The following is a 16748-nucleotide window of genomic DNA, read 5'->3' as shown; positions in this document are numbered from 1 at the left end:
AGCGTCCCTAAACACTGGCTTCATTCTACAGTCCATTTAGAGTGAACGGGAGGATGAGAGAGGTTAGGATGAGAGTTTTATGACCCGCTAATATGTTTCAACAGCAGTCATTAGGTAGGCCAATATTGGGCAGTAACAAAGTAGGGTAGGATGCACTGAGCCTCTGGGAAATGAAAGAGCCCAAATAACTAAAATATGCTACTGGTGCCTGCTAGTGACAAAGGCTGCTTTTTGGAAGGAGGGCAGCCGCAATGAAGAAAGAGCTTTTGGAGCAGACTGGGGAGTGGAGGGCGGTCAAGAGCAAACTAGAAGGCCTTAGAAAAAGAGGGGATGACAGGGAAGGGGGACTACAGGGCCAGTCAAACTCTCAGCAAATCGCTTTTTAGTTTGCATTTAATTAACAGGCAGAAAGTGTTACAGGAGAGAAGTGAACTGGGCTTTTCCACCACAGTAATAATAAGCCTATTTAGGCAGTTTCTAAACTTAAGCTGTTTGCTAAGAAGAAAGTGGGTAAAACTGTAGGGTGGTCCTTGCTTTCGAGGTCCAATGGCAAGGAAGCTCATACTTTAGTAAGCAGATGATTGGCTACTGTAAAAGTCCCGCTCTGAGCGAACACCAATGCACGCAGCGGTGAGATTCTTGGAAACAGTTTCTGGCTAGGAATGCGTGACTTTGAGATGGCTCTGGAGTTGTAAACAAGGACAAGTCTGGGCGGGCCTGAAGTCCTAGAGACCTGGGATCTATCCCAAGGGGGGCCCACGTCATCCCGGATGCCTGCTGTAGCTGCTCCCCCATCCCACCCCAACCCTCCCTCCCTCTCACCCTTTGCCCCTTGCAGGCCGTGGAAACCGTGTCGGGATCACTGTGCCAGGCCTTTCTAGTGACCGCGGCCAAAGGGAGGAGCCCAAAGTTCTTTCTCTGAGCTGATTGGTGTGGCCCCAAGTTCAGAGTCCCAGAGCCTCCTCCTGGCTGGAGTTGTGGAGAGGGCGGGGAGGTAGATAAAAGGCAAGACATCGGGTTGTGGGAAGACCCAAGTGTCAACCCTTCACCCAGGCTCGAGCACCCGGGACCCTGGGACCACAACCCACTTGCTCCCTCTCGACCGCGCTCCTGACCCGCAGCCCTCGCCAACCCTACGGATCCTAGCCACCGCCAGCCTAGGTGGGCGTCAGAATGAAGGCAGCCCGCTTCGTGATGCGCAGCGCCAGCTCGCTGAGCAGCGCCAGCCTGGTCCCCAGGGAGGTCGAGCTGTTCTCCCGCTACAGCCCGTCCCCGCTGTCCATGAAGCAGCTGCTGGACTTTGGTGAGAGGCGGGCGATGCAGGGCCCAGGAGGGTGGCGCTGAGGCTGGGGAGGCCCCAGGATGGGAAGGGTTGAGTTCAGGGCTAGGACCTCTGAGGTCTCTTTGGCTGAAGACCTCGGGATTCTCAAAAGGCTGTGCACCTGTTTTCCTAGTTTGGTTACTTTCTGCCAGTTTGTACCAGAAAGGCTAAGTCACTTGTAATCATAATGACACTCAACTTGGAGTCTACTTTTCTCTTCTCACTGTCTAGATCATTTGAGTATATATATATATCCTTTCAGCCACCATTTTAATAATGGACTCGAAGCTAAACTAACTCCTTTCTTCCCAATTTCCTAATAACACAAACTTACCTTAGATTGATAGATACAGATTTAAACTCATACCCCCACCTCCCCACACACCCCGCTGATCTCTTGGCATGCCTAGCAGGCATCTTTACTATTTATTTCTCCTTTATTGTTTTACAAGTATTTACATTACTACTACTACAAAAAGAAAAAAAGAAAGAAAAGTTACTCCCTTTCTGCCTCGGTGGCATACGGACCATTTCAAGATGTCAATGTGGCATTGTTTGTTGCTAGTCTGGAAACGCCTCTGTCTCCTTCTACCCAGACCCTTTCAGGTTCATACCCATTAGAGGGTGTGTTGTTGAGTTTGTGGTACAGGCTGGCCCTGGACTCACAGATGGAAATAACTGGAGAGTTGGTCTGATTTCTCCACAGTGGGTTTATTTTTTTCTTTTCATAAAGAAAATAAACAGTATTTCACCTATATTGGTCACTCTTAAAAAGTGAAAAGGGGGTGGAATTGGACAGAAAGAAAACGGCACTACAGATCTAGCTTTAAAGTGTCTATAAGCACTAACCTAACTGTAGTTAAGATATTATTTTACAACATCCTTTGTATTTGCTATTTAGTCTCAAATTTCCCCCCAAACTGAACACGCTTCACCCACGACAGGTTCAGAAAATGCCTGTGAAAGGACTTCCTTTGCTTTTCTGCGGCAAGAGCTGCCCGTCCGCCTGGCCAATATCCTGAAGGAGATCGACATCCTCCCTGACCGATTAGTGAACACCCCTTCGGTGCAGCTGGTGAAGAGCTGGTGAGGACACACTGTTTGAAGGCTCTGGCTTTACAAGTTACCTGAGCACCACTTCTTATACCATATTAACACCGTGCTTGGATAACAGGCAGTCTTAAGAGAAAATAGTTTTGAAAGTTGTAAGTAAGTTTGTATTAACTTAGGGCAGGTTATCATTAGGATTGTTACAAATCTACAAATAGATGTTTGTTAATATCCTAAAAAAGAAAAAAATCATTCCCCTTCACTTTGGAGGTGTGTGGCTTCTGTTTTTGCTTTTCTTTTTCTTTTCCTTTTCCTTTTTTCCTTGTCGTTATTTGGCTCTTAAGGCTGGATCTGGTGAATCACAGGCTTCCTGGAACTCCTTATATAGCCTAGGATGACCTTGAAGTCCTTTCTACTTATCTTCACCTCTTAGTTGCTGGGGTTTTAACCATGTACTACCATACCCAACTTCTATTACAATATAATTTGGATGTATGGGATAAGTTTGAAGAATAATTGGCATAATGGATTTTTTTTTAAAAATTTTGTCCTTTACATAACAAAGGATGGAATCTGAAATTGTACAAACAATCTTTTGCCTAGAAATAGATGTAGATGTCTGCTGTTCGGAGAGGGTCTAAGTTTTGTTCCTTTTCAGCAACTAGCAAAGCGATCCTTGGGTTCAAATTCGATCTTGGCATCTCCCTTAGCATCTTAGCAAGTGCCTGAAACCCTCCCTGCCCACCTATTGTTACAAGAAATGCTGCGTATAATTAAAGGGAGTAATTTATTTCTTAGACAGACAAAGCAAGCACGTGGCCAACATTCAACCTCAATACTTTGACTGTTTTCTTCAAACTAAGAGATGCCTAGCAAGCAGATGTTTGGAGGGAAGATCCATGCTATAAACTGTAGTAGAAAAAGAGTCCTACTCTAGTCCATTGACTGACTGTGCAGCATACCAGTGATTGGAAGAAATATGGTATGCAAAGAGAATTATTCCAATCTGAAATATTACGTGCAGGCTGTGGTACCCATTGCAACTGTCAAGACTTTAGCTCTCCTGCAGAGATGTACAGTCAGGAAAAAGAAAACAGAATACTTTAGGTTTTTCTTCTCTTTTTTATTTATTCTTTAATCTTTTTTTTTTTTACAGTTCAGACTTTATCCTCCTCCCAGTCCACCCTCTGACTGTTCCACATTCCACACCTCCTCCCCCAATCTCCAAAAGGGGCCCCAAGTCTCTTGAGGGCTAGGTGCATCTTCTCTGACTGAGTCCAGACCAGGCAGTCCTCTGCTCTATATGAGTTTGGTGCCTCATATCAGCTCAGTGTGTGCTGCCTGGTTAGTGGCTCGGTGTCTGAGAGATCCCAGGGGTCCAGGTTAGTTGAGACTGTTGGTCTTCCTATAGGGTAGCCGTCCTCCTCAGCTTCTTTCAGCTTCTCCCTAATTCAACCACAGGGGTCAGCAGCTTCTATCCATCGGTTGGGTGCAAATATCTGCATCTGACTTTCAACTGCTTGTTGTGTCTTGAGGGCAGCCATGATAGTCCCCTGTTTGTAAGTACACCATAGCATCAGTAATGGCGTCAGTCCTTGAGCCCTCCCCCTCAGCTGAATCCCAATTTAGGCCTGTTGCTGGACCTCCTTTTCCTCAGGATCTTCTTCAATTTTGTTCCTGAAGTTCTTTCAGACAGCAACAATTCTGGGTCAGCGTTTTTGACTGTGGGATGGCAAGACCATCCCTCCACTTGATACCTTGTGTTTCTGCTGGAGGAGGGTGGGCTCTACAAGTTCCCTCTCCGCACTGTAGGACATTTCATCTAAGGTCCCTCCCTTTGAGCCCTAAGAGTCTCTCAAGCTTTCTTAAATGTTGATTCTGAGTGTTTTTAGTAAAAGAATGGAAAACATCTGCCAACCAAAGTGGTCAGGAAAATAGAGGGGTGGGAAAAGTGCAGCTTTAAAAATATGTTAAGCTATTATTTTCCAAACATTTTGAAGAAAAGTTTCAATTTGAAACGTAGTGGTCCCCTTCCCCTTTCTGGTTATTCCTAAAGGTATTTTAATCGCATCTGACATTGATTTCAAAACGTCTGTCTTCACAGGTATATCCAGAGCCTGATGGATTTGGTGGAGTTCCATGAGAAGAGCCCAGAAGACCAGAAAGCTCTATCAGAGTAAGCTTTCTTCTTGCAAATACATGTTTAGAAATCTGGATTCTTCTGGACATGTCTCCCAGATCTTTTTTTTTAAGCTTACAGAGCTGTAGCCTCTCACAGTAAATTGCTACCCCTTATAAACTGTGGTTTTAGAAGTGGAGAAATGTAGGGCTGGAATGAATGCCTGGAGTGAGCCAATGCGGAGAACTTGGAGTTTGTGCTTCCCAATGAATGCCAGGTTTACTTTAAATTTAGTCCAAAGATTATATTTGCAAGGGAGTTTGACATAACATAATTTTAATGGACTCCTGGGTCGTTAGTGATTGCATACTTCCTTCCCATGTGACAATTTCTATCTAGCTAAATAGCAATCTTTAAAAAGAGGAGGAAAAAAAACCCTGTGGTTATTTTCCACAGTGGCTTGCTAGAATCATCTTTGATTTTCAATAGTCTTTAACAAGCAGACTTAATGAACATTTTTAATAGAGGCAGCAGTCATAGCGTGAGTGGAAATACAAAGCCTTCCATGAAGCTGCCTCTTCTGCTACTGTAGAAGAACGTAGAGTGTGGGCCCAAAAGAAGTTTCACCCAGAATTTTGTAATTGACTGTGCTTAGGTTGGTCCTGCAAAAAGAGCTTTAGTTTTCTCTGAAGTAACATAAGCAAGAGACATTTGGGAAACTTCTTTAATGTCCACTAACTATGAATGTCTGGCTTAGGTTTGTAGACACGCTGGTCAAAGTTCGAAACAGACATCATAATGTGGTCCCTACGATGGCTCAAGGGATCCTGGAGTATAAAGACACCTGCACAGTGGACCCCGTTACCAATCAAAATCTTCAGTACTTTTTGGACCGGTTTTACATGAACCGCATTTCTACTCGGATGCTCATGAATCAGCACAGTAAGTGAACCTCTCCATGCATGGCCCAGGCATGGACACTGAGCACACGCTACGCTGACGCAGGGCCCGAGACTGGGCACTCACGGGGTTTGTGGTCGCTCTAGTCACCACCCCGAGTTTTATAACATGCTTTTGTTTTCATTTTTCAACAGTCCTCATATTCAGTGACTCAAAGACAGGAAACCCAAGCCACATTGGAAGTATCGACCCAAACTGTGATGTGGTAGCAGTAGTCCAAGGTAATTTCAAGACCTCTGACTTTCTCTTATTGAAAATGTATAATACATGGTTGGCAAGTCTGTAATCTAGGTGATTCCATTAATGAATTTGGGTTCACCGTGTTCTGTTTGTGCTTTATGAATTCTGCTATCAAACTTCCTTGCTTTAGAGTGTCAGGAGTATAAACACTCATTTATAGTATTATAAAAAATTTAAACATAAGTGGTCCATGTGCCATATTATTATATAATGTATTTGATCTAAAAGTATATGTATTCCTATTACTACAACTTCAATAAAATATTATGTGTTAATAAAATATTAAAGAGACATCTTTCACACACATAAGCCAATTCTCCAGTGATTAGAATTTTAGATTAAGTGTAGTAAACATATTGGGTACCACATGACAACTGTACTTGGAATAAATTTATTTCATTGTTATGAAAATTTTTCTATTCCAGATGCCTTTGAGTGTGCAAAGATGCTCTGCGACCAGTATTATCTAACATCGCCAGAATTAAACCTCACACAAGTCAATGGTAAGCTAGCAGCAGCAAGACATAAGAAAACCTATTAAAATGTAGCACTGTGGGTCTTTGCAAATACAAGGCAGCTTTTGTGTTCTTTTTATTCTCCTGAGCTTGCTTAGAACTTGTAAAAGTTTTGTTTTGTTTTTTTAAGACAAACTTCTCCCTATTTGCCTCAGCTGAAAAGCCTCAATTGTGTATACCACTTGCTTACTATGATTCTTTTGGACTATGACGAAAGATTGTTTACTATAGAATGTGTAAGATCATCTCCAGGCGTGGTGCCGCAACCCTACAACTTAGGAGGTGGAGCAGCTCAAGTTCTTCCTACATGTCCTTCAACCCCCAGGCCAGCTAAACATATCTAAGACTCTGTCCCCCAAAGGAGAATAGTCACAGCTAGAATATGACGAAGAAGGATATCCGAAGTACAGAAAGCAGTTGTGAATGGCAGTAACCTTCTCACAATGTTATCCATGGGACTAGAGGACAAAAATACTTCACAAATTGCCCTATAAGGAATAAGATACACACAGAATGATAGATGTTGCATGATTCTGGTCATGTGAGATATATATCCAAATTATTCATAATCACATAAGTGAAAATTACAGCAGTACTTGCCAAAGGCTCGGGGGAAGAGATAAGCAATTGTTGTTGAATAACTATAAAAAGTCAGTTGTGTAAGAAGAATAAGTTGTAGAGATTTGGTGCACAGCATAGTTAGCAGTACTGAACTATACACTGAAGAATTTTTAAAGTATGCTTATACTCATTTGAATATTGTTACTACGAATTTTAAAGATGCCCTGCAAATATATAATGCTATTTGGAAATGGAACATACTTCAAAACTTGAACTCTATGTTGTCTGCTGAGACAAAGTCTTCACATGTCAAAGTGATTATATGATCAATGCAAGGGACAATTTTTATCTTATTCTCTTCTATTCCAGAAGAGAGTGGCTTCTCCGGTCAAAGCATGTTTAAGTTGAAATGACCATTCCTTTCCATTCTGAATACAGGTTTTTTTCCAAGTAGTATATACAGTGATATTTACTAGGGCGAGATTAATAGTTGTTTGATTTAAATAGACTAACTCGTAGACAGAGGGCAAGGGAATGGAAGGGAACACTAAAATCGAAGCAGGAAGGCTGACAATGACGAACCCAGAGTAAGCAGAATTGTGTGACATTTGGGGATAAACTGCTCGAACCGCTGGACAACACAGAGGAAGGATTGTGCCAGGCCCTCCTGGTGTTTATTCAAAGTCTCCCAAGGCCCGGGGCATCAGAGAATACTTTTATTTTTGTTTTCAAGCGGTATCACGGAGCTTATGTTTCTGTTTTCCTTATCCTGTTGGGGAAGCTTAGACACATTTAGCTTCTAAGATTTAATGTTCTGGTGATTTTTAAAAAGCATGTCATGTAATATGTATTAAAATATGAAAATTACAGCTACTACTGTCCTAAGCATACTTATTTCTCCTATCTTCAAATGCGTTTAGTATTACTAGTGAAATTGTATACTTTAAACATGTTGAAAATAGACCCACTTATGTAACGATTTATCCCACGACCTCACACTTCAGCCAACTACAAACATTGACAGGGAAATGCAAACTTTAACCTTGAATGCTAAGAAACAGCTGGAACCATACTGGATACATAAGCCAGCTGTCTTTACTGTTTAAAAGGGAATGTTCTAAGTCACAATTTTCAGGTGAGGAAAATGACAGCTCTCCCAATCTTGTCTAGAACTAAAACATTGATCCGAAAGACTCTAATGTTCATTTCAGCAAAATAATTGTTTCCCTGATGCTAACGAGTTTAATTTTTTTTTCTAGGAAAATTTCCAGGCCAACCAATCCACATTGTGTACGTTCCTTCACACCTTCACCACATGCTCTTTGAACTCTTCAAGGTATGATATTTCCCAGCAATCATGGGTTTGTCTCTACATAGTTTCGTGCTTAGTTTTATCATTCTCCATTAAATAAGACCCTCTATTTATTCTCTTAAGAATACTTTTATATAACGAAGCTATGTAGCCAGTGTTTAGGAAAGGACATAGAGATCACAGTAAAACAATGTACTTGAGAATATACAACATGGTTCGTTATAGCTCAGTAATGTAGGGTGGAGACTGTGTTTCCATCATTTCTTCAGATTTGTAACAAAGCTCTAGTCCTTTATTCTTTAGAAGAGGTCACAGGGTCTTTGTGAATGAAGTCTTGCAACCTCCATACTACAGACTCTACCACGGCAGACTTGAAGGCAGAGGTCCTATAGGTGGGGTGGCGGTATTCGGAATCTAGAACAGCCAATCCCATCACATGAACACAATTCACATGTGGAGTGTGTTAAAATGTAAACTCCTATGCAGGTCAGGAGTGGTGTCCTGGATTCTTAATTTCCAAGGACATGATGGTTATCCACAGTCCACCCTTTCTAACCAGCCTATAGACCCCTGGTTCTCAGATGGTATATGTCACAGCCATCCACCATCTTTGTTGATGGAGGTAGTTAGGTTCCCTGGATCTGAGAATTGCACCTCTAGCCCTCTGTTCTGGGTATCTAAGTACTGACAGCATATCCTTCTCTGTATTCTGAGATAGTACTCATGCTCTGAACTTAGAGCCAGGAAGTAGGAGTTACTTGAAGTTTGTGATGCTCTCTAAGACGATTTCATAGACTGACTGGAGGAAGGGAGTCTTTTTCAAAGTAAAATCTGCCTCTAATACGGACATAAAGCCAGAATATACTGTTTCCCAAGGCATCCTAATGTTTGGCAATGAGGTATTGATTAAACTCCAAATACCTGATCTATTTTATTTCACTTCCATTAATATCTGGAGTCATACCCAAACACCAAAGGATAGTGGGAAATAGACTGGTGAAATGAGGCCTTGCCCACAGGGCGTTTCCTCTGTGAGCTCAAGGCGCATTGGAGTTTCCTTGACGCTGAAGAAGACATGATGCTTTTTCATCAATTTACTTTCATTTTAATTGAATGTTCTAACTCACAGAGTTACTCTCCCATCCCTGGTGAAAGTTAAGATCATATTCAAATGCAAATAGAAATTTAATTTAGAATTATTGACTGTCCTTTTAAATAGTAGCAACCTTATTTTTCCCCAGCAAGTTTTATAAAAGCCAATAAATTGGTCCAATGATTCACTGTTCATTCCTTATGTAATAGTCTTTGGTGTTTGGATATAAAATGTAATGGAAAGACAGAAAAATGGGGCACTAGGAAATGGACTATAAAAACCAATTTCTACATTTAAATTAAGCTTACAAATAAGAACTTGACAGCCAGCAGAATCGTTTTTCCATTAGACATTACTCCCAGGAGCTATGTTACATGGTAAATGAAGATTTTGAATTATACATTCTACATGACACATTCATAAATGGCTATGTTTACAGAGATGTTTTATCACTCACTTAAGAAATAGGAACTTTGAATTATCCTCTCCTGCTTTTAGTTTAAACATAAAACCGGTTATTTATTGGCTTCATCATTTATTCTTCCCTCCTTTTGATTCCTTATGGTTTTGTTGTGCTTAGAATGCCATGAGGGCCACAGTCGAGCATCAAGAAAACCGCCCTTCCTTGACCCCAGTAGAGGCCACTGTCGTCTTGGGAAAAGAAGACCTTACAATCAAGGTGACCACTCCCTGCTTTTGTTGGAGGTTCTATCTAGAGAGAGGGGTAAAAGGGTTGATAATGACATGGGGAATCTCGTGGGACAACTCTCAAAGCCATGAGACATGTGCCCTGTGACTTTGAAGAGAGGAAAGGCCTCTTTCTGTAAACAGGTGCCCATTGTCGGGAAAGTACAGTGCTGACCTATTTGTTTGCCTGTTTCAGATTTCTGACCGAGGAGGCGGTGTCCCTCTGAGGATTACTGACCGCCTCTTTAGTTACACGTACTCCACTGCTCCAACACCTGTGATGGACAATTCCCGGAATGCCCCTTTGGTAAGGCCAATGATACAGCTCAACTTATCTCAAAACCACCTCATTGTAAACATAGGATGAGACTTATAAAGAAGTATTTAAGCTAGATAATCTATTTAGCTAAGTAGGCACGCAGGCATATGAGAAATATGACCAAGCTAGCTAAGATTAGAATGAAGATCCTAAGAACTCTGATTAGGAGGAGGTATCAGTGAGGCTCCTAACGCCTTTCCATATTTGGCATTCCAGTGATCATGTTTGCATTTTCATTAACCCTTGACCTTCTACCTCCAGGCTGGTTTTGGTTATGGCTTGCCAATTTCTCGTCTCTACGCCAAGTATTTTCAAGGAGATCTGAATCTCTACTCTATGTCAGGTTATGGGACAGACGCTATCATCTACTTAAAGGTATGCCTGAAACTCAGTCAAAAGCCATCTTTTCAAAGCCACGGATTGGTTTACACCTCTGTGTTTTCCGGTCCTCTGTGAACTCTTCAAATGAAGTTAGTCTAACAGCCAGCTATTAACTTTCCTATTTGCATGTGTGCACACCATACTTATCACACAGCTTGCCCAAGAGAAAGCTAACGTGTGCTCCCTGACTCAGTGCTGACCCAGACACAGATTGAGCCCCAGAGAGGCAGCATCCTGATGGGAATCTTTCTCAGACAACTTCTCTTTGGCATCTCTGAGGATAGCTAGAGTTCTTTTTTACTCAGCCTTGTGGGCTATATAGTGCTAAGGAAGGTTCAGACTAAAACAACAAAAACCAAGACCGTTGTGACCTTAAGCTGGCTCTATTTAAAACCCAGGGGGAAGATTACTCACAAGCCATCAGTGGGTGCCAGGTATTTCCTGTTTGAAATTTAAAACTGATTACATATTTTCCTGTCTCTGATAAAGCTTAAATTTGTTTGTTAGGATCACCTTCCCAACTCTGTTTTCAACAAAAAAAATTTTTAGAGCTGGTAAAACCTGCAACCTCAGTGGCTTCTAGGCTTCTTCCGTTTTGTACGGTGGAATTAAATACTCACGTACCCTTGACTTTCTCAAATACTTGATGTACTTACTCATTTCTGAAAGGGGCAAAAGTGTTCAAACTGTAGGGAAGCAAGCCTATGACCGATGAGTCTCAGGTCCCCATCACAGAAACCCAGGTTTCTTTCTGAAAAGAATTTCTTTTCTTTTCTTTTCAACTCCATTATACCAGAGGTCTCCAACGGTCATTATTAACAAAAAATCTGTACCGAAGTATATACAATCCCACACCTAAAATTTAAGCTTTTTTTTTTTTTACTTTACTAGTCTCAGATTTTTATTTATTTATTTATTTATTTTTGATTCTCTTGACCATCAGTGTAGTAAGGATTAGACAGGATTTATTCCAGAACACATTTGGCATATTGACCCACAAAAACATAATTTTTTTTTCTAATTCCATTTCACACTACACTAAATTTAAGCTTTTATTGAATAAAGATAATAGTATTTTAGTCATGTTTTGTGAAATATCTAGAACACCCTGGGTTTGGTACATTTTTCCCACAAAGTCAATTAAATGAGAGAACTTGAATATTAAATCATACCTCTGAATGTATTTTGAGTAATGCAGTACAGCCATGTGTCATTTCTTTAATTTGTTCTTTTTCTCTACTCTCCTTTTAGGCTTTATCTTCTGAGTCTGTAGAAAAACTCCCAGTCTTTAACAAGTCAGCCTTCAAACATTATCAGATGAGCTCCGAAGCTGATGACTGGTGTATCCCAAGCAGGGAACCGAAGAACCTGTCGAAGGAGAAGCTGGCAGTGTGAAGCGGATGATGCCTGACATTTTACGGGATCAAAGTGGGTCTGTGGCATTGCTGCTTCGTGAATGTGTGTGGACTCTAGATTCCGCAAAACAATGCAACACAAAACCAAGCAAGCAAAACACAAACATGAGTACAGACGTTGAGCTGCTGAGGGACAGAGCTTTGTTGGATGACCCAGGAGAAGTCAGGGCAGGGCTCCAGGAGATAGCAGGTGTCCTACTTCTTCTTTGGCAATGCAGAACGACTCATGACTGTTCCAAATACTGAAAAGACGTCTGCCTCTGAGTTACAGTGCTTTCTCAACAAGTACAGAGTCTGAGGCTTGCAGCTGCAACAGCTGGATGTTTGTTGGTTCTTGCTGCCAGCCAAATAAATTGGTGTTTAGTGAACATATTCAGTGTTTCCCCGCCATGCAAAGATTGGCGCCTTGGGAGAAATGTGGGTAAATGTACATTGTATAGGTGTTAGTGTGCTCTAGAAAGGACAGGATGGAAGGAATCAAAGCACTTTATCGAGCTTGTGGCTGAGTGTGGCAGCCTATGTGCAAACCCAGAAGAAAAGTGTCTCTGTCAAGACAGCTCCAGTATCATGTAGCTTTTTAGGTTTGCACTCAAAAACCCAGTGCCTTCTGGCTGGTGCCGAGGCTTGGGTGAAATGTTAAATATGCACTGACTTCGGAAAGTCGAGTTCAAAAGGGAGATTAAATTGCCAAAGTGATCCAAGGATTGTGTATGTTGGGAAACCCATATTAGAGAAAGAAATCTCATACTTAGAACTTTACTGCGAAGAAATGGTGGTAAACTTTCGCTACCTAGAAGTAGTGAAAATTTCAAGGTCATCTACTTTCTACTCTTAAAAAAGATGTGCGTTGTATATTATAACTACATTCTCTACACTCTAACATTAACATATCTATTGAAATTTTTCTAGTTGCCAATTGTCTTCAGAGTGTGAAAATTTAAATCCTTCTTGGAGTATCTTTCATGAGAGTAGTCTGGAAGTAAAATGTTCTCATATCAGGAGGATTTCATTGTGAAGCACTGGGACATCAGGAACTAGTGATATGCATGAGGCTTGGGAGGCTGAAGGTGTAAGGATCAGCGGGAGGCCATCCATGTGGATCCCTTTGGAGAGAATTAAAATGAGGAGCAAGGGAAGCAGTGGAGAGAGGGAAGGAAGAAAGGAACCAGAAGGCTGGCATCATCCAATTTCCCCACATGCTAACCCAAGGAATGCCCTGTGCCTTTCCTGGGGAGGATAAGAGGATGTATTGGTATATTTGAAAGCAGTATGGCTTCTTCAATGGGTCTCCCTCTTACTAGACAAGGTGAAATAATAATTTATGTCAAATAATGTGAAATTTTTTCCTGCATTGTAATATTATCAGTCCTGTGTCGCAGTTGAGTTTGAAATTTGTATTTAATTTCACAGTGACCTAGAGCTGAGGTGCTCCTGGTTGTGGCAATGGGAGCCACAAATATTTTCTTTCTTTCTTTCTTTCTTCCTTCCTTCTCTTCTCTTCTCTTCTCTTCTCTTCTCTTCTTTTCTGTTCTTTTCTTTTCTTTTTTGCATTGTAGATGTTATCCTTAAATGATCAGGGCAGTGACTTTAACAGCAGGACTTTGACTCCCACATTGGTTGATCACACAAAACTATCAGCATTTGGGTTATCTGGTGTATTGTTGTTTTGTTGCTGACGTTTCCATTGAAATTTCAGCTACGCATTTGTGCACATGAATATTTACTTGTGTTTACCAAAGATCTAAGGCATTTGGTTATTAACCCAAATATCCTGAACTGTGTGTAAAGTAATAGAGAAAACCTTTAGGCTCTCAATAGCGTCACCTGTGTAAATTAAATCAAAATAGTCTTCCCTATTACTTATGAACCATGGGAGGCTTTAAACTCTTGTAGATAGATGCTAAATGCCCAGGCCCACTTAACTTATTAATGTGTGAATTACATTTATGTTTTTAGTTTATATGCAAAGAATTGTGATAATTTTATAATAAATATTTTTATTATAATAGTAATGTGGTCTTATAAAATTCTTTTCTGGAATAATCTCAAAGTATAATGAACGATATCAACTAAAGGTGTTCCTCATATTTTTCTTTAGATATAACTCATCTACACATTTGGCATAGGCTTTGAAAAGTATTAAAAGCAACTTTAACATCCTAATTTTAAAACCAAAGTGTTTTAGAGTAGTACAGAAATTGTGGCTGTCTTTTTCTTGTTTGTATATGCTCCATGAACAAATAGAACTAAACATGTTTACCTACAAGTATGTATTCAGTAACTGCTTGGCAATGCACATTTCCTAGAATTCTCATGTTCCCTTTTATTTCTTTTTTATTAATTCTTGTATTTATTGACATTCCGAATGTTGCCCCCGTCCTGGTCACACCTCCATCAGGTTTTCACCCTATTTCCCTCCCCTTTGCTCCTCACCACACTGGCATCCCCCTTCCTTGGGTCATTAAGTTTTTACAGGATTAAAAGCATCCTTTCCCACTGAGGCCAGACAAGGCAGTCCTCTGCTACATATGTAGAGGGGGCCATGGACCAGCCCATGTATGCTCTTTGGTCGGTGGCTTAGTCTCTGATAGCTCTGAGGGATCTGTGTTAGTTGATACTGTTGTTCTTTCTATGGGGTTGCAATCCCCTTTAGCTCCTTCAGCCCTTCCCCAAACTCTTCCATAGGAGTCCCTGACCTCAGTCCAATGGTTGGTTGTAAGCATCTGTATCTGTCTCAGTCAGCTACTGGTAGAGCCTCTCAGAGGACAGCTGTAGCCTGTTCCAGCCTCAAGCAGGCTGGCTCAGACCTGTTCTGCTACTGTGAATGAGACCACCTAGGGTGGAGTCTTCCGACCTAGATAGGTCTATTGTTCTGCCACCTCTGCACTTTTCTCCAAGACTCTGCTACCGGCTGAGAGGCTGAGCCTGTCTTCCTGAGACATTCCTGAAAAAACAACAGCCTGGCAACCAAGGGCTGACAGCCTGGCGACAAAGCATCAAGAGCCTGAAATGGTGGGGGATGGACCTTCCCCCTTTATAAGCTCAGACTCTTAGTAATCTCTGGGGCCTTGATCAGTATCTTGTCCTGGGCTCCTTATTTCTCCTGCAGTTTCCCCAGCCTCCCATTCAGGAACCCGGTTCATGTAGCTGCAGGCACCTACAGCCAGCCATGTTAGGGCTCCTGTCTGCCCCCACAGCATAGCATCAGTAATAGTTCCAGGGTTTGGTGCCTGTACTTGGGATGGATCCCAAGTGGGGCTGTCACTGGATGGCCTTTTCTTCAGTCTCTGCTCCATTTTTGTCCCTGAATTTTAATGCGATCCTTCTCTGCCTTTAGATGACCAACTTTGCTCCCATCATAGCATTTTTACATAGTGTATTAGCTATTTTTCTATTGCTGTGATAAAAAAATACAGTGATCAAGGCAATATAAATGGAAGGGTTTATCTGGAGCTTACAGTTCCTGGGGGATAAGTGACTGTCACCATAATGGTAGGGAACACAGCAGCAGGCAGACATTCATGGCTCTGGAGCAGTAGTTGAGACCTTACACTCCAATTCACAAACAGGAAATAGACTTTACTGGGAATGACTGGAAGCTTTTGAAGCCCACAACACATCATCTCCAAGAAGACAACACCTTCTAATCCTTCCTGAACAGTACCTCCAACTGTATACAAAATAAGCAAACATAAAAGCCAATGTGGGGCTCTTTTCATCCAAACCACCATATTGCACTTCCTGACCCCTTTGTGCCCATAGAATGCAAAATAGATTTAGTCTAACTCCAAAAGCCTCCAGTCTTTCACAGTCTCAATACAGAAGAGTTCAGAGTATTTTCTGAATTCAAGGCAGTCTCTTAATTGCAACCTCTTGGAAAATCAAATTCCAAATCACACACTTCCAATATATAATGACACTGAATACATATTATCGTTCCAAAAAGGAGAAATGCTGACATACTGAGGAAATAACTAGACCAAAGCAAGACCAAACTCAGCAGGACAAACTCTAAATCCTTGAAGCTCCAAGTCCAGTGTCAAAGGACTTAGATGACTTCACCCTTCTGGCTTTGCTCTCTTGGGCTGCTTCATGTTGAGGTTTGGTCTGTTGCTATGCATTGTAATGATAAATTCTATACCAGAAGGCATAGGCCTTCTGTTTACAACCTTTTGTTGTGCAAACCTTGATCTTTGATTTAAAACTTGTTTAAATAAAATTGGAGCCAGCCAACTACTGAAGGGATAGGAGGTAGTAAAAGACCCACAACTTGCCTTGGTGTAGTTGGGGTGGGGATCTGAGTTACAGTCTTTTTCCTGGCTGTTTTTTAGCCACTGCTTCCCATCTCGAAGGGTGTATCTCAAATAAGTAACTTCAGTCTGACACAGCTGAGCCTTTTTAGCTGAGGCTCGGTCTTCAGTTGCCCAGGTTTNCTGTCTAGATCCTGTCTTTTTCTTTTTCTACCTGTCACTGTGGCCAAGATTCTAGTCAAATTTCTCTCTTGTCTACGATCCCTCCTTTTTCTGCCTCCCGCCTCTCTCTCACACACACATACACTTTTTCTGTCTCTTTTACTAGATCGTATAACTGTCTCCCTCTTTTCTCTGAAGTTTTTTCTGATAATGAAAGACCCCCGTAGGGAGACCCTCACTCAAGTCTCGGGACCGCCGCGCACCCAGTAGGACACTGAGACCGGTTCTTGTGATCACACGAGGAAGTTTATTGAAAGTGAGACAGAACGAGACAGGACGAGAGCTCAGGCCAGCATGCTGGGG

General features: G+C 41.6%; 1 protein-coding gene across 1 annotated transcript; it reads left to right on the top strand.

Moving 5' to 3' along the window:
* The first annotated feature begins 1002 nt into the window (after positions 1–1002).
* On the top strand, positions 1003–14211 carry Pdk4 (pyruvate dehydrogenase kinase 4). The gene is made up of 11 exons (XM_021165409.2): positions 1003–1303; positions 2266–2407; positions 4476–4547; positions 5248–5432; positions 5585–5671; positions 6116–6193; positions 8026–8102; positions 9752–9850; positions 10055–10165; positions 10439–10552; positions 11810–14211. The coding sequence occupies exons 1-11, from the start codon at positions 1174–1176 to the stop codon at positions 11951–11953; spliced, it is 1239 nt and encodes a 412-aa protein (XP_021021068.1). The 5' UTR covers positions 1003–1173; the 3' UTR covers positions 11954–14211.
* The last annotated feature ends 2537 nt before the right edge of the window (positions 14212–16748 follow it).

The sequence above is a fragment of the Mus caroli genome, chromosome 6 (genome assembly GCF_900094665.2).
Source record: "Mus caroli chromosome 6, CAROLI_EIJ_v1.1, whole genome shotgun sequence".
Lineage (NCBI taxonomy): Eukaryota > Metazoa > Chordata > Mammalia > Rodentia > Muridae > Mus > Mus caroli.
The sequence above is the reverse complement of the archived record's forward strand: the minus strand, read 5'-3'. Positions and strand labels throughout refer to the sequence as shown.